General features: G+C 33.9%; 1 protein-coding gene across 1 annotated transcript; it reads left to right on the top strand.

Moving 5' to 3' along the window:
• The first annotated feature begins 11,421 nt into the window (after positions 1-11,421).
• LOC102015289 (olfactory receptor 6C75) lies at positions 11,422-12,357 on the top strand. Its single transcript, XM_005397244.1, has one exon. The coding sequence runs from the start codon at positions 11,422-11,424 to the stop codon at positions 12,355-12,357; it is 936 nt and encodes a 311-aa protein (XP_005397301.1).
• The last annotated feature ends 6,907 nt before the right edge of the window (positions 12,358-19,264 follow it).

The raw sequence follows: 19,264 nt of genomic DNA, 5'->3' as shown, positions 1-19,264 counted from the left end.
TACCTTCTCAAAACTTTCGTTACAGTTATGCATTCCCCGACTCCATTTCTTCTTTAAAATATTTCCTCATATTACCCTTAATAAATTTGAAAAATTGAGTACTGCTTCAGAAATTTCTATTTCAATATTTTATTTCAAAGTACTTGCGTGAAGGAGAAAATGTGCTCTAAAAGTAATGATTTTAATAGGAGTAGTTTGCTTTGGATGAGACATAGGACATTTAGCTTGATAAAAAGAAAGTCAATGTGGATGTAGACTTTGGAAAGTTTGACTTACTAGTTAATGGGATGAATGTTAAAAAATCTGTTTCTTGTTTGCATATTTGTGTGATCAACTAACTGGCACCACTGGAGAGGTGGGAAAAATATATACATGCCCTCTTACATACTTGAAAATATTATAATTTCTTATGCATTACCATTCTTTATACAAATATACAAATAATGACTATGACAAAGAGTAATAATAAGAGGAAGAGAACAAAAGTTCAATAAAATTTTAAGTGAGTATTGGATTAAAGCTTTATTTTCATTATTTTCTGTACATTAGCTCATTTAATTCTTTCAGCTTTGTGAGGTATCTGCATAATATTCTCCAGTTGTCAGAGATTTTTTTTTTAAGATAGATTAAGGAACTCCAAAATTGTCCATACAGAAGTAAATTTTTGGATAACTGAGTTTTAATCTGAATGTCCAGGAATGACCAGAGTTTTTCGTAGTATGGAAGAGAAATTGTATTCCTTGATATAACATTCTATACACTGTATGTTATAGTAAGCATGTCATATGCAAATTTTTTTCTAAAAGGCCTCTTACAAAAGCTAACATGATTTATAGTTTACAAATGAAAGAGCAGAGTGAAATCAGGGTGGAGAGTTCAATATTTCCAGGATTACAAATGCAGAAAAGGGTGGGCTTCACAGTCTGTTTCGCTTACACATTGAAACCCAGACTCAAAAGAGTACCATACACTGGCTTTCATATGTAATAACTTATTAATAGAAGGTCATATAAGTGTTGGAAATGTTAAAAGGCTTCCTAACATATGATTTAGCCATTCAGGTTATATTAAATTATCTTATGACAGCAGATGGGGGTATGGTGATGAAGAAATGTAATTCTTGCCCTAAATTTCTAAAACTGTTATGGAGAGAAATAGGTTAGATAATGTTATCACTGACAATGATGAAACATCAATTTTCCTGTCTTATATCCTTAAAGAATTAAAATCAGTCCCATACAAATTCTTAAATGTAGGTTTATTTTAGCCCTAAAATCATAAGCACATGATAAATCTTGTTTACTTTGGCTATCGATTCAGTTTTTACTCTTATTATCTTTGTAATTTCCTCACATGCTATAAGGAATCCCATTATTTCCTTATTAAAAAGAGGTTCTTGGTATCAGATTATTATGGTCTCCAATCAGTGACAAAAATCTTTGTGTGTAGCTTTGGCTCCAATCTGTATTATGAATCATAAACTGAGTTAATCAGCTTGACCTGTGAACCACTTCATGTCTATTATTCCCCTAGATCTACTTGAAACCTAGAGCATGAAAAATGTTACAACTACCCCAGTATAATTCAAGGAAAGACCAAACAGTTGTAGAAGTATTTTCCAGTTTAAATCCAGGAAACCCTTAGATTTATTTTCCAATTCAAGTCCAAACAGGAAACCCATAGCAATAGATAATGAACAATATATAGCAAAGAATCTAAAGTGATCTCTTATAAATAATACTATACACACATTATTTTTTCTTTACCCACTGTCTATATGTGGATATTAACAGTTTCCTATAAACAAAATAACAATCTTCCACGTATAAGTCCTTCCCAACTTTTATGTTTATGGACCTTTATTCAGACATTATACTAACAATACATCGAAAGCAATTGGCTTTTCAGTGTATGTACCAGACATTTGAGATTGCAGTTTAATACCATCTCCACTTGATAGGATTGAAGGAAACACTTAAAAAGATAGACATTTAGGTATAGACTTAAGTTTTACCAAAATGTATACTAAATATTATTATTTTTGTAATAGTTAGGATGGCTCACAACATCTGCAGTATCCAGGAAGGAATCTCGGTAAATATAATTAAATTGATATTCCTTGTAAAGAGAAGCATGACTACAAAAATAATACTTGAAAAAATAACGAATAAAGTATTTGGTGAAAACACACGCAACAATGACTTTTCATGCTTTCTCTGCAAGAGCTAATTTACTCATTCAGTTTACTAGGTGAAGCAAAATGATGCTATAAAGCCACTGCTCTCTTTACGTGAATATTATATTTTAAACTATGACAATGATGTAAAATTTTTTTTCACAAAGTTGACCTTCTTTCTTCTTTTTCCATCTACTTCTCAGAATTTTCACAATGGTTATATCTATACAAATTTCTACCTTTTATACTCATTAAGCTACCAGTTGGGTCTCTATGGTCAGATTTCCCTGGATACTATACATTTGATGTTTTCTTAGCTAGAAATATTTCCAGATAAACTATAACAAAATCTTATAGTTATACTCAATAATATGATTAACTTGAGAAAGCTCTGCCTCACTCATATATCATTGGCTTCCTCGTGGAGGATTCGTTAAGTCTGAGTACTAATTTTTGTACTCCTTCAATCAGTCTGTATATTTAGGAAGCACAGTCTTTTGTATGACCTTGTCAATGTTACCAAACTCTCAATGAGCTGATTTCCTCACATAAAATTTAGAAGGAGTAGTTTCATAAGAAGTTAATCTTTTTTTTTAGGATAAAGCTAGAAAACTGCTTAAAAATATTATACTACCTTTCAAGTGTTTAGTAAGGCAAACTTACTATTTTAGACACTGCCAGTTTTAATTTAATGGCATATTCACATAAAGTGCATGTAAAATTTGTTAAAAAATAATTCAGCCGTGTGTAGCCCAATGATGTTAATGACAGTTGACTTGATATAGTGCCTGATACCATACTCCTTTAATCACAATTGAAGCATCCAGTTTTTTATTTCTAAATAGGGATGATAGTAAAGTATACTGAATTGATTGCTGTGAATTATATTTCTCTTTTGAGAAATAAAATTTAAAACATTTAATATATTTCCTCATTTTTTGTCTTCCAAAATCCTTCAAACTGGGCCAAGGATACAGCTCAGCGGCAAGAGCACCTGCCTGGAAAATGCAAAGTCCTGAGTTTCATACCCGGTGATAAAAAACCTGAAAAAAAATATCCTTGAAGTATGCTTGTCTAAAAGCAAAGACTCTAGACGCTAAATTTAAAAAATGTGGCTTGTAGATGTGAAATTTAACTCAGTTAGACATCTTTGTTGCTGGTAGCTGAATGCGATGCTAAAGATTAGCTAGAGCATTAGATTCTTAAGGAGCACTGTGTGTGTGTGTGTATATGCATGTGTGTGTGTGTGTGTGTGTGTGTGTGTACTGGGAATTAAATTTAGAACCTCGCATTGAGCACCTTTCATGGAGACTCATTTTTATAAAGAGGATTTGAGACCACTTAATAAAAGTCATTCTAAACTGTCTTTATCTCTTTTTTTGTCTTTAACTTTTTTGATACTCCCTCAAGCCATTAGTTATTCTACATTACACAATTTTGAACTTAACTACATGGAGTGAATTCTATTCTTTGCTGTGTCCCTAGATGCAAGAAAATATGCACAGGAAACAAAATCTACCACCAACTAGTTAAATGAGATGGTCTCCAATTGGCAATGATTCTATTCAGCTGTGGTGTTTACATTAACACCAGACAGACTACGGCCAGAGTTAAATTCCCACGGGACAGAGTGTATGGAGATTTAAATGCCCATGAAATGCAAGGTTGAATAAAGTCAATACTTCAATAATACTTATTCCTGGGTTTTGTTTCTTACAAATAAATAGAGTTCATAAAAAAGAAATGCATATTCTTACTTTAATTCTTTCTTAATTGCAGAGATATATGCCAATATTAGATCCTAATACTACAGGCTTCTTAAATATGAAGAAATTTAATTTACACCACCTCTACTTATATTATGTGAATGTTGGACTGATGAATAGGAAAGAGTAGGATTAAGGATTAGAGTAAAGTCATCTCTGCGGACTGTGATAACTCTGTATACTTGAATTTGAAAGAACACCAGACTCCCTTCTCAAAAGAAGCATTATCTTTCCTCTGCACCAACCAGCATGAGTGAAGCGGAATTTAGTTTTACTAGGTGAATGAACACAGACCCACAGACTGTGTTTCATTATTCCATTTATAGGACATTCTGGAAAGAGTAAAACAATAGAGGTAGAGAACCAATACATAGTTGTCAGGGTTCAGCGGAGGTAAGTGCTGTGCAGAGAGAGGCGTTATGACGGGCTGGAGATGAGACGAAGATTGAATGAGAAAATATCAGGAGCACTGGACTCTGGGTAGAGAACTTGTTTCTTATAGGCATATGCACTGGCTTTTCAAAGGTCCTCTACAGTGAATGGATTTGAATTAATTGTTTTTTTTTTTTTTTTTTTTTTTCTGGTACCGGGAATTAAACTCACGACCTTGCGCTTGCCAGGCAGGCGCTGTGCCACCGAGCTAAATCCCCAGCCCCATGGATTTGAATTAACAGGTATATATATTTCTATAATCAGATCAAAGTTTCTACCAATCAAAGAAAGAAACTGTGAATAAGTAAATGAAATGAACTCTAGACTTGAAAGTTGAAGACAGATGTATTATTATGAACTTGTGTTTATTTTATATACTGTCCAAATTCATTATCAAGGATTTTGTATTTGTAAATTTGCCCAAAGACTAAATCAATATTTGGGTCACATTCACAGTCATTGGAAAATGTGTATAGAGGATCAAAAAAAGTGACTCATCATCTCTTCCAAACTTTAGATTGAACAAAATAGTATTCTTCCATCTTTCATTCTCATAACATAAACAAAGGCCCTTTTCATGATATTTTTAGTGCCACAGCATGTACATTTTTATTGGTGATTTTGCTGCTTAAAATGACCTCTGAACAAAGCAAGCACTAAAATTGCTAAGAACAATAAGGTGACGATTTGACTTATGTAGGAACTGCATGTTTTAGACAAGCTTAGTTCATTCTTGATATTGAGAACTGTTGGGTATGAGTTTAAATTTAGTGAACGAACACTGCACTCACCCAGGTAAAGGAAGAAGAGATTCACATAACTGGATGTGAGACTTCTCCCAAAAGAGCCAAAGTAATGTCTTCAGTGTACAATGAAGCTATAGACAAAATAAAAATACCTCACTTGTGGATTCATGAGACAAAAACTGAGTTTTGAAAAAACATAGTGGTAGCAGTGGTTTGAGGCTGCAGACAAAGGAAATTTCTGGTCAGGTTACCTGGGTTAAGGAAACATTGAAGAGTGTGGCTAGTAGTTGCTATTTTACATGTTTCAGAGGTTGACAAAGTGTGAAAATGCTAAATTTGAAGTGAGAGGCAAATCAGGAGTCTTGAAAAAAAATTTTTTTAAATTCCTGCTACTTGTTAATCAAGAAAAAAGGCTAGGTAGCTGTTTCCATTTTACCCTTCTTTCCTTGGTTTTTTTTTTCTTTTCCCTTCTGTCCTTTCTCCCTCCTCCCTACCAAATTCCTCTTCACATTTGAATATTTTTTTCCTCTTTTACAATATCTGGTATATATTTTGGGCCTTATTTACATTTTCTGATGTGTTTCTCACATCAGAGAAATAACTGATATTTCAAAATATGTGCCTGATTTATTATACTTGAGAATTTAGTTTGAAAGATGTATCCATTTACCTAGAAATATCTCATGCTTGCCCTTCTTAATGGCAATGTAGTACACCATTATATAAAAATACTACATCTTCTTCATCAGAAATGGGTGCTTGGGCTGCTCCCAAGATTTCTTTATTACAAACTGTGCTACTATATACACGGATGTGCATGTATTGCTGTGGTTTGATACCTTTAATTCCTATGGGAAGACACTAAGAAGGAGACTAGCTGGTCAAATGGAGCTACAAGTCCTAGTTTCTTTTAGTAACATGCGTACTGATTTCCACAGTGGTTGCACCAGTCTACACTCCCACCAAGAATGGAGAAGTTTTCCTTTTTCCCCAGAGCCCCACCAGCATTTGTTATTAATTGATTTCTTGATGATAGCCCTTTTTCTGTAGTGAGATGGAATCTCAGTGCTGTCTTCATTTATATGTCTTGAATGATCAGCATTGTTGCACATTTTTCTATGTATTTCTTTACCATTTTTACTTCTTCTGAGAAGTGCCTATTCATTTCAGATGCTCATTGCTGAACTGGGTCTTTAAATTTGGTGTGGCTGATTTTTTTTCAATTCTTTATATGTTCTAGATACTACTCCTTTGTCTGAAGAACAACTGGCTAAGATTTTTCCCCCTCTCTGTGGGTTGTCTTTTCATGTTTTCATGATTTCTTTTGCTTTGCAAAAGCTTTTTAATAAGATGAGATCCCAGTTGTTGATTCTTTGTAGTATTTCCTATAAAGTTGGGATTTTGTTCACAAATCTTTGTCTACACCTATGTCTTCAAGAGTCCTACCTATTCTCTCTTGCAGAAGATTTAGTGTTTCTGTTTTGATGTTTAGATCTTTGATTCATTTTGATTTTAGCTTAACGCATGGTGACAGACATGGGTCTAGCTTTAGGTTTTGGCATATGGAAAGCCAGTTTTTCCAGCACCATTTGTTAAAGAGGCTTTATTACTCCCAGAAGGAAGTTAAAAGATCTCTACTCTGAAAACTATAGTACTCTGACAAAGAAAATCAAACAGGATATCAGAAAATGGGAAGATATCCCTTGCTTTTGGGTAGGAAGAACCAACATAATAAATATAGCCATACTCCCAAAATTGTTATACAGATTCAATGCAATCCCAATCAAAATACTATTAGCATACTTCACAGAACTAGACAAAATATTCCTAAAATTAATTTTGAACCAGAAGAGACCTCAAATAGAAATAACAATAGCAATAACAATTCTGGGCAGCAAAGGCAAAGCAGGAGTTATCACAATCCATGACTTGACATTATACTGCAGAGCTACTGTGATTAAAAACATCATGGTACTGATGAAAAAACAGACCTGAGGATAAGTGGGACAGATTAGAATTGGCAGAAACAGCTTCAAACACAGTCTGCCATCTTGTCATTGACACTTCTTGAAAATTTTGTACTTCCACCCACATTATTAGCTTATTTTATTTGCATCCTTCAAAGCAGAAGTATGTGAGAAATAACTATTCTAAGGGAATTTTTTGTTTGTTTATTTTTTGAGACAGGGTATCACTATGCACTTCAGGCTGGCCTCAAACTCAGAGTGATCCTCCTGCTTCAGCCTTCCCAGTGCTGGGATTAGAGCCATTCACCACCATGCCTTAGGCTTCATGTGAGGGAAAATATTTAATGAGATGTTATATGTATATAGTGAAAAATTATGTGCTAAAGAGCATTGTTTATTTATTGTAGAAAGTTAAATAGATAGGTTATGAAAGGCACAAAAAATTAACATGCTTTAGATAAATTGTTTCCGTATTTTTTTCCATTTTTCTTTTGTTCCTTGTTTATGGTCTTACATATATTCATTTAGTTGGTACTCAATTTTGTAAAACAAAGCCTAATTCTAAACATTCATAAATGTTCTGCCTTGTACTATACATATCAGCAACTGATAAATAGTTCTACCTAGTCACTTGAGAAAAAATGTAATTCCAAGGTAAGGGTTTTAACATCAATAAAGTATTGCATAATAGGTTTAAGGCTATATTTAATCTTCGATGAGACTATTTTTAAAAGTTATATTAAAGTATTAATTAATTTTTAAATTATGTATTTTATCTCAATTTAACACTGGTTCACAAACTTATTTCCATGATTCTGGTCACAGATTTTTTTCCACATTGGTGGGATCACAGTGGAAACATTAAGCCCATGAACCAAGGTACCACTGTGAATTTAATTAGTGTACTTTGTTTATATTTACACATGCTCAAACAATTTATGCTTTAAAATTTTGCTATAAAAGAAGATTCTGCTAAAATTTGGGAAAGCATATAAATTGCTCTGTTTGCCATAAATATGTTATCATTTTAAATTGTCATTAGATGTATTTATTTTTGGTACACTCCAGGTTTGATGATGTCCTTCAAAAATTAATATTATCTTGAAATTGGAAATGGACATCACTGAAAAGAGGGCCATAGCCTATATGATCAAGTCAGTATAGTGCTGGTTATATACATTAAAGCAGTTTTCCACTTGTCTGTATTTAATAACAGGTCCTCTATAAGGTATAGTTTTTAATAATTTTGGGTATGAGTAACCTATATAAATACCCTACAACAGTGCTTATAATTAAACATATGTGTATTGATGTTATATTGCTGAAGTTCTTGCCTTCCATCATTAATAAGACATACACTTTAGCACAACATGCTTGACAGTAATTTATTCACTGTGCAATCAGTATTTCTTAACTCTTTTTAGTGTAATGATCTTAAGCCCTAAACAATTTTTTGTCTTCCAAAGAATCAGTAAAAATAATCTTGAAATTTTTGCAAGATCTAATATTTTTGGATCATTAAATAAGCCCAATTTCCACTGAGTTTGTAATATTTATATGGCTTAGGGATCCCTGGGATTAAATGTCAACTAAATAAAAGGCTCCTAACAATAATGTCATGGGGCTGTTACAGATGACTTGACCCATGAAAGTCAGTAGTACTATAAGGATAAGTGTAGGGTCTTATCAACTGCATTGGAATTTGAGCAGGGACCCTGAAGTTAAAGATAATGTAAAATTTTCAGTCTTCTGTATAAGAATAACTACAGACAAAGAGATATGTTTTAGAACCTACAAGTATGACACAAAATGTGTCCTAAAATAATTATTAAATGAAGCAATAGAAGTGATTATAATCATGCTGAGGTTTTGTACGTTGTCAGTGGAATAATACAAAATCTTAAACATAATTAATTCTGGTATCTTTTATGACATGAAATAATGGAGAGCTCATCCCTATTCAAAACCATTACAATTAATTTTTGAGTTTTCTCTAAATGTGAAGAGTTCACTCATTGATTGCTTAGCCTTTTCCCATTTAGAGACTACTAACTCATTTTCTTCTTTAGTTTCTTCTCGTGTACAGTTATAAATTACTATGAAAATGTGAATCTTCTAAATCTTCTGCTCGATTTCAGGCCACTGTTACCTGAAATAATGTGATACTTTAAATATTCCATTCTAAAGCATGGAACATACTACAGTATATAACATACTATATAGTATTTTATACTATGCAGTAACATACTGTTATACTATGTTTAACATACTATGTTATACTATGTAGTAACATATTATGTAGTAATATACTACAGTATACAACTTGGTGTCATGAGATCACCAATCTCTATGGTACCTTTTGTTTATTCATTCAACTAATTCCCCTGAGTCCACCATTGCAAGTGGAACAGATAAAATTAGTGCTACCTGAATAGCCTCACTTCTGTGCAAAAAATATATCCTACTGACCATCAAACTTGGGAAGACACTCTATCAGCCTTTGTTTTAACTATAGTTTATTTCATTTTAAGAATTAAAATAATCTTTCTTTTAGGAGCGTAAGTAAGACAACCTGGGACCTAAGATCCTTCTACATATTTGAGTTGATGTCTCCAAATAGGTTCATATGGTCTTCTTACACATCCTGTAGAAGAACCCTTAGAATTGTCCTCTATTATCAGTATTTTATATATCTGGTTACATGTCTAAGAGAGAAAGGAGAAACTGATTGCAGAACTCTTGAAAAATCTCAATGGACTTATGTTTAAATAAGTCAATTAGCCATTAAAAATGATCTACTTGACCAGTCATATTAACCATGAAAGTAAGTATGTTTTTTCAGGAATTCAAAAGTTTTGATAACTTATATATGTTTTATACAAGTAATTTCAGTTATACAGAATATATATAAAAATTAAACCACATGTTTCTATAAACTATATATGCAAAAGATATATATATTTTATATATTATACCTTATAATATTTTATAATATTTAACCTCAATACCTTCATGCAACACTTGTCCACAAATATTTTGTCAATGGAGGATGACATAGCTTTTTACCTTCCTGTCTAGGTATCCAGTTTCAATCATTTGTACGAAAGTCAATAACAAGAAGCCATGGAATGAAATTTATACAAGATTCATAACAATTTATATGATATAGTTTAAGTAGATAAGCTTTTTTAGTTTTGTGTTTCTCTTCATCATCTACAAAAGGAGAATACTTTTGTGAACACATTCTTCACTAATTTGAAAATATCTTCTATATGTAGATACACTTGTAGTTTACAAAAATAAAAGTAAAATTTATTAATGTAAGTACTGTTTTATATTTCAGAGTAGACTCGATGGTAGCTAAACAACAAATAAAAACAGATTCAAAAATAGTACGTTTACAATTTTTTAAAAGACTATTTTATAATATTTCTGTTGATCACTGACTGCTTTGTAAAATTTCAAATGAAGAAATGAAATGTTTAAAACAAAACATTTTTGAAATAAAGAAGTAAACAATATCCAAAATTCTTTATAAAGTAATCTACTACATTGGAAATGAGTTCTCAAGTGTTTTACTTGTAGAGGTTTCCTTCAGTTTTCTTAGGGTCAGAGAATACACTGAAACATTCTAAATACAGATATTTATACTTCAAAATACAATGAAGAAAAAAAGAGTATCTAATTAATGTTTTAAGTACAAAATAAGTTTTTCAAAAGTATTTTATTTTGATGTACAAAAATATTTTTCTGTTAAATGAAAAAGTAACAACGATTTTTGAAATATCTTTTTCCTTTTTTATTTCATATATTTAAGGTGTACAATTACATTTTGATATGTGTGCATTGTGTAAGGATTACTACAGTCAACCAAATTATCCTCTCAAGCACCTACTAATTTTTTTTGTGTGTGGCAAGAACATCTAAAATTCTACTCTCAAAACAAATTTTCAGAATGCAGTATAACATCATTAACTGTAGTGCACATGCTACAAATTAGATCTCCTGTATCTCCTACAAATGATTTATCCTATATAACTGCAACTTTATATTCTTTTAAAAATTGAAATGTGTATATAACATTATAATATGATATGATATAAAGTAATATATAAGTAATATGTTCATATATATATACGCACAATTATTCAGTTTTACAAAACAAACAGATACTGCCGAACTGTTATTTGTGACACCACGGCTGAACATAAATGACATCATACTAAAGCCAAATACAGAAAAAAATGTAAGTACATTTCTTTATTAGCTTAATGCATTTCTTGTTTTTTTACTTCCAGCTAAGATAGGACCCAGCTTTATAAAGAGCACGGGGCATGAAAAATACCACAGCAGTAACAGAATTTATTCTTCTTGGACTGACGAGCGATCCCCGGTGGCACGTTGTGCTTTTCATATTCCTTCTTGCCGCCTACCTGCTCAGTGTGACCGGGAACTTGCTCATCATCACTCTCACCCTTGCAGATCACAATCTGCAGACTCCCATGTATTTCTTCCTTCGGAACTTCTCGTTTCTAGAAATATCATTTACATCTGTCTGCATCCCCAGATTCCTAGTTACTCTTGTGACGGGAGACAGAAGCATTTCCTATAATGCTTGTGTGGCTCAGCTATTTTTTTTCATCTTTTTGGGCGTGACGGAATTTTACCTTCTGGCTGCCATGTCCTATGATCGCTATGTGGCCATCTGCAAACCTCTGCATTACACGACCATCATGAGCAGCAGAGTCTGCGTCCTTCTCGTCTTTAGCTCATGGCTTGCAGGATTCCTCATCATCTTTCCACCAATCATCCTTCTGCTGCAGTTGAATTTCTGTGCGTCCAATATAATCGATCATTTTATCTGTGACGCCTCCCCAATTTTGCAGCTCTCTTGCACCGACACTCAATTTCTAGAACTTATGGCATTTTTTTTAGCTGTGGTAACACTCATGGTCACTTTGACCTTAGTTACTGTCTCCTACACAAATATCATCCGGACAATTTTGAAAATTCCTTCTGCAAATCAAAGGAAGAAAGCTTTTTCTACTTGTTCTTCCCATATGATAGTTGTATCCCTCTCTTACGGTAGCTGCATCTTTATGTACATTAAACCTTCTGCTAGGGAGAGGGTGACTTTAAGCAAAGGAGTAGCTGTGCTCAACACCTCAGTGGCGCCTCTCTTGAACCCCTTCATCTACACACTAAGGAACCAGCAAGTGAAGCAAGCCTTCAGGAGCGTGATCCAGAGGATGATCTCTTCGAATAAATGAGTGTGGTTATGTGGAAATGAATGCGCAAGGCAAAGCTGAAAGAACTACTGTCCACCTTTCTTTATGAAAATTCATTCTAGACAGCTCATTTCATTTCTCCGGTTAGATGCACTTGCCATGTCTAACATCTTTTCCTAATGGGCCTAAAACTAAGTCTTGACTATCTTAAACTATCGGCACAGTGATTGATCTCACATGGTTGTAAGTAAATTTTAAGTAAATCAGTAATCTTTATTATTTCTTATGGGAAGGTAAAGTAGACTGCAAATTTTTTCATAATGTGGAGTTGCTAAAATTTAAACTGATTAAAAACCACATTCAAATATGAAATTTGCTTTCTATGAAATACATGAAGTATATATTTCAGTATCTCTAAAATTTTTTATGCAGTGTGACCAGCAAAAAAACATGGTATTAAGCTAAAGCCATTATTAAAATTTCTCTTGAATTTATTAGCAATATGTAGCAAAAGATGTGGCAATGTTAAATAGAAATTTAATATAAAATATACTGTCAGAAATGTTACCATTATTGTTTACACTGAGGCTGTATATTATAAATAAGATTATAGATAATATAAATAAGTTTGTATAGAAGACATAATATTTACCTTACATTTTTTTCTGGTAATATTTCTTAAAAGTACATTAGTTGAATGAAAATTTCCCTAATTCTATCAATTTTTCTTTAAAGGAAAAACCAGAATCTGTATGGGCAAATTGTGATACTGAATTTGGGATCAGATTCATTCACTTGTAGAAACTTATCTTCCTACTGAAGTGATGAAGAAGTAAATGACAGCGTATCGAATACTGTGATATTAACTCTAGAATATGTTGGACATTTTGATATTTGAATTACAATATCTTGGTTTCCCTCTATTAGTAAACCATAATACTGTCATTATCTTATTTTCTCTTTCACAGAAGTTTCCATTCTCCTCATTCATATTCAAGAGAATGATTTTGGAAATTGAGAACTACAAAAAATGTGTTCAGGCATAGGTCCTATAGTTAATGAGTCCCTCAACCCAACTGTATCATTAAAGAAAATTGATTGTCTTGGGACAGTAGCTATGAGTCCAATACAGGTTAAGTGAATTGATTTTGTTTCTTGGATTGTTCAGCCTGATATCTGATATACACTAATATAAAGATAATACAGGTAAATTTTCAAAGTCCATAAGCACTCACCTATTTCCTACTATTGTTGTTCTATGGAATGGCCTAGTTTTTTACAATCATATTTTAATGTAATGTTGTCATAAAACAAACATTAAAAGATAAGTGTATTTAATTATGACTTCTTTATTGAGTCAGTCTGTAAAGAAATGAAAGTCAATCTGCCTTTGCAAGACTGTGATAAGGAAGGAGCAATCTAAAAGTGAAAATCATGAGGATGGTAAAACAGCAAACACAAGTTAAGTAACCAAATATGAACATTATTAATCCACTTTCCTGCGGAACTTCCTTTAAGTCCTAAAAGTTAAGAAATATTCTCAAAAGAGCAATAACCACTCATGGAATATTGAAACACTTGAGATGATAACAAAAGATCACTGGCCTAAGAAAAATTTTAATTATTATGATCTTGTTGATCATGAAATCTAAGTAAGAATTATAGAATCAGGCAATTTTGGAAGTTTTTATAAGAATAAATGAATATATACACACACACATACACACACATACACACACAATGAGATACAAATACAGCTTGTAAAAAAGGATCAAGATGTGCTATATATATGTATAAATACACCATGATGAATATATTTAACACTCATAATCAAATAAACACATTTTTTTTAAAAATTTTTTTGGTAGTGGGAATTGAACTCAGGACCTTGTGCTTGCCAAACAGGTGCTTGTGCATCTGGACTATATCCCCGGCTCCCGTTTGTTGGTTTAAAGGGAAAAATACATTGAAAATTTAAATTTAAAAAAATTCATTGCAGGTAAAGACACAATGTCATTAATCCCCATCAGAGCACTCCTCTTCTTTTCAAATTCATCTACCCCATTGTTCTCACCACTTTAAAGCAATTCTGTAATTTTCTTTCACAAGTGTCTTTAGTTGCACTGCCATGGTTGCCCTAATATCCTGATTCTATTAAAAATATGTATCCTTCACTGTCATTTTGACTTTGGGAAAGTGTCACAAGTTGCACAATGTCACACCTTGTGAACAAAGTGGATGAGGACACAGGGTAATGCTATGTGCCTGCCTGTCCAATGGATAGTACTTGGCAACAACATTCAGTGCATTTTTTAATCACACTTCGTAAACATACACACGAAATAGTACTTCCGGAACTTCTTCAGAAAATGACAAGGGCAATGTGATAGGTGTGTTCAAACCAAGAGGGATTAATAATATTTTTAGGTGGATTAATGTCAATAGGTTTTTACACTAATCATGTAGCAGTGTAATGTTCCTGTGATCTTACCCAGTACAGACTTTAATGGGACAACAACTCCAGGAGGATTAAGTTCTAGAAGTGTCACACTCACAGGTTGAAGAGCTAAGTCTTAGGATCAGAACTGTACACAAAATAAATGTGCTCACATTCTTAAATGAAAAGCAGGAAGTATATGAAGGGTCTTATAAGTCTCCAGGCTCCAAAGGAATTTAAGGCTCTTGAATTTGTCTTGGGTAAGAGAAAGTTCTAGAAGGAGCATAGATTAGAGATGCATACAGATGTTGGGAAGGTGGATTGATTAAAATGTCTGACATTAGGGAGGGCACTGACAGCAATATATATCCCTCTCCATGAGAAAAGCCGAATATGATATCAGAGCATCCTGCAGAAGAAATAGAGGCCAGTTACTGCCAGGGAGATGGTGGTGGTGGTCTTGCCATGTAGCCAGGAATAGTTAAAAGTGGACTGGAAACCTATGTCAGTGGGAGAGACGCTGGGATACCAGCATGGCCATGGGCCTATGGAGGGTGAACTGGTTCTATGTACACGAGGGGGTCTTTTATGAACTGACTGTGGGGGGCTTGAAATGCAATGCTTTGGGTCATGAGAATGAAAAGAGAAAAGCTCTAGGTAATGTACTGTCTTGTTGAATACAAAGTGGTATTTGTGGTACTGTCTTCCCATTCAAAAGAGGGGTGAGAGAAGTTGAGGTGCACATAGTACCCATCCCTCTGTTCTCTTTAATTTTCCCAGTGAGGTCTTTTTTGTCATAGTCTCATCCATATTGGAAGGAGATATAGAGGGAGATTCTAAAGAACCCCAGTACAGGTCCTGTATCACTGAGATTAGAGAAGCAATAGGAAGGCTTAAGAAGCAGAGATATAGCCTGCCCTGTAGTCTGATAGTTTTGTTCCTAAGGAGTATTTTTCAGTTGGGGAATTGAGGTTCAGGGGTTCCTCTAACTGTCCCCCAGAAAGTAGAAAGGCCAGGCATAGGTGCAAAAGAAGTTCAGATGATGCTTTTGCATGGTCGGGGGTGGGGTCAGGTCAGAGTCCCAGATTTTGAGGGTGAAATCCAAGGGGGTGGAGGAGCTGTGACTGAATTTTCCATTTTTCTGAAAATCACCAAAGGGAGAAGGCATTCTTGCTTTTCCTATTGAAACTTTCTCAGACCGAGGCATCTTCTGAGGCCATAATCACCACCAAACCTGAACTCAAAGAAGAGATCTTGAGTAGACCAAGGTAGTTTTCTGTCTACCAGGCCATGACCTTATATCATACCCATCTGAGGCAGCAAAAATAATCCCACTTAGTTGTGGTGTCCTTCATCCTTACATGTCAAGCACAGGAGACAATAAAGGACAGTGGCTGACAGTCAGACCAGAGAGGAGAGTTGGAACCAAGAGAATGGTGGTTGATGATTTAAGAGTTAGCCTTTAACTACCTCTGAACGACAAGTAGGTTCAGAAGGAACCAATCAAACGATCAAGAGCAAAAACTCAAAATAACCAAGCATACATATTTTCTTTTATAAACCTCATCCACTACAAAATTTTTGACATATGTGCCCTCTCTAGTTTTTTTTTTTTTTTTGGTTTTTCTCCGGTACCGGGAACCGAACTCACGACCTTGCGCTTGCCAGGCAGGTGCTTTGCCACTGAGCTAAATCCCCTGCCCCTTCTCTCTCTAGTTTTGTCATTACCTTTTATTTATTTATCCTGGTAGGGAAAAATCTTATCATATAAAATCTTTTCATATCAAAAATATATTTTAAAACATAGAGCTTTATTTATATTTTCTTTTTGTCCTACTTACTGGTTTTCTTCTGTAACAATCCTAGTAGCCACTTGGGATTTTATAATGCTGCTAGTACACTTCTATTTTCCTTTCGTTCCAGAGTGAATTTATAAGTGCTTACATTCCAGTTAGGACTGGCTGACTTCTAAGTGGTCCTGAGTAGCATCCTTATTTTAGCCTGAGGAGAAAGCAATAGAAGAACAAATTAATCCTATAACTATAGTTTGGAAACTACATAGATGCACAGGAGATATTTTTGGCATGCCAGTCAGACAAAAATACCAATTTAAATTTGAATCCAAAAGTAAGTTTATCCATCAACCCCCTCAAATTCAAAGAACCAATCCAAAAATGGGCAGCGGAGATGAACACACACTTCTCAGATAAACAAATACAAATGGCAAATATATACATGAGAAAATGTTCAACATCATTAGTCATTCAAGAAATGCAAATTAAAACAACATTGAGATTCCATCTCACCCCAGTAAGAATGGCTAGCATTAAGAGATTGACCAATAACAGATGCTGGCGAGGCTGTGGAGAAATAGGAACCCTTCTCCACTGCTGGTGGGAATGCAGACTGGTGAAACCACTGTGGAAATCAGTTTGGAGATTCCTCAGAAAACTAGGTGTAGAGGTCCCATTCAACCCAGCAATTCCCCTTCTGAATATTTTCCCAGAAAACATCATATCATTGCGATATATGTGCACCCATGTTTATAGCAGTACAATTTGTAATTGCTAAATTGTGGAAGCAACCCAAATGTACATCCATTGAGGAATGGATACAATAACTGTGGCATTTTTATATAATGGAATATTACTCAGCTATAACGAAAGATAAACTCGAGGCTTTTACAGGTAAATGGTCACAACTAGAGACCATGTTCATAAGTGAAATGAATCAGACCTGCATGTGTAAGCAACGTATTGTCTCACTAGTGTAAAATCTGAAAAAGTGAATAAAAATTAGGAGGTATGATAACTATTGTGAAACAAAAGGAAACTGCTCAAATGTAAAGAGCAACTGGGAAGAGGGAAAAGAGAAATGAAAGAAAGGGAAAATTATGTATATGTATATACAGGATAGCTAACATAGTTGTACTACTGATTTATATCACTTTATTGAAAGGAACAATGATTATTTTATCAGTCGTGCATGTCTATACTTGTTTTCCTCAGTAATCACTTTGATGTTATCAATATGTAATACAACAACCATTGTTAGTTTCCTGTCAGCTTGTCTGTAATTCAGTATTGCTTATATTGTTCTTGTGCCATTTTATAAATGGATGTCAGTTTGTCAGTATGTTTTGTTCTTTTATTTTAATTTTTTTTTTTTTGTCTTTTTGAGACAGAGTTTCACTGTGCAGTCCAGGCTGGCCTTGAGCTCACTTTGTAGCCCAGGCTGCTCTCAAACTTGCAACGATCCTCCTGCCTCAGCCTCCGGAGTGCTGGGATTATAGGTATGTGCCACCAGGCCCTGCCTTGTTCTTTTATTTTTAAAATAAAAAAAGAAAAAACTTGTCAGAAATTTTGAAGCAAAGAGGTTCAATCAATAAAATAAAAAACACATTATGTAAGTATGTATATACAGGATAGCTAACATAGTGGTACTACTGTCTTCTATTGCTCTACAGAAAGGAACAGTTAATGATTACTTGTTTGATTAATCTTGTATGTCTCTATTTGTTTTCCTGAGAAACCACTTGGAAGATATCAATAAATTATACAACAACCATGGTTAATTTCCTACAACTTTATCTGTAACTCTGTTTTGTTTGTGTTGTTCTTATGCTATTTTGTAAATGCATGTGTCTGTTAACATGTTTTCCTTTTATTTTTTAAAATAAAAAAACCACAAAAATTCCACAAAAATTAGAACACGGGGAGAAAGAATTTTGGAACATGAGGAATAGTTCAACAAATCAACAGAACCAGTCAAAAAAATTCAAAAAACAAATAAAACAAAACAATTTTAAAAGGTGAATAAAGCCTTGAAAACTTATAGGATGTAGACTAATGAACAAACACACACACCGTGGGAATATTTACATATTCTGGGAATGGCAGAGACAAAAAGGATTACAGGGAAATAGGAAACATTTTATGTAATAATGCCTGAAAACTACCCACATCCTCAAAGTGTTACGAGAATCTAGATCCAAGAGTCTCAAAGGACACCAGTGTATACAATTAAAATAGATGTCCATAGTGTAAATTAAGGAAAGCACAGCACAACATACCAGTGCCTGTGAGGCACAGAAAAAGCTGTAATCGGAATGAAGATGGTAACAATAAAGGTATACAGAAAAGAAAGCACAGGGGCCTCATATAAACAGCCTAACGCTAGACATGCGTCTTAGAAAAGAAAGAAGAAAACAAACCAGAATGTAGTAGGAGAAAAGAAATAGTAACTATCAGAGTGGAAATACATGAAGTAAAGACTAGGAAAGGATATGAAAGGTTAATGAAAGAAAGTTAGTCAAAGAAATGGGTAAAGGAAACTCATGACCAACAGTATATTGAATGCAGAAGATAAAGCGCAAAGACACTTGGCCACCTTATATTTGACAAAGGGGCCAAACAAGTTCACAGGAAGAAAGATAGTCTCTTTAACAAGTGGTGCTGGAGGGGCTGGAGATTTAGCTCAGCGGCAAAAGCGCCTGCCTAGCAAGCGCAAGGT

This window comes from Chinchilla lanigera, unplaced genomic scaffold (genome assembly GCF_000276665.1).
Source record: "Chinchilla lanigera isolate Chin_1 unplaced genomic scaffold, ChiLan1.0 scaffold00057, whole genome shotgun sequence".
Taxonomy (NCBI): Eukaryota; Metazoa; Chordata; class Mammalia; order Rodentia; family Chinchillidae; genus Chinchilla; species Chinchilla lanigera.
Note: the sequence above shows the minus strand (reverse complement) of the source record. Positions and strands in the feature narration are given on the sequence as shown.

Bases quoted from the DNA above. Each gene is read 5' to 3' on its own strand.
- LOC102015289 (XM_005397244.1), top strand. From the start codon at position 11,422: ATGAAAAATACCACAGCAGTAACAGAATTTATTCTTCTTGGACTGACG.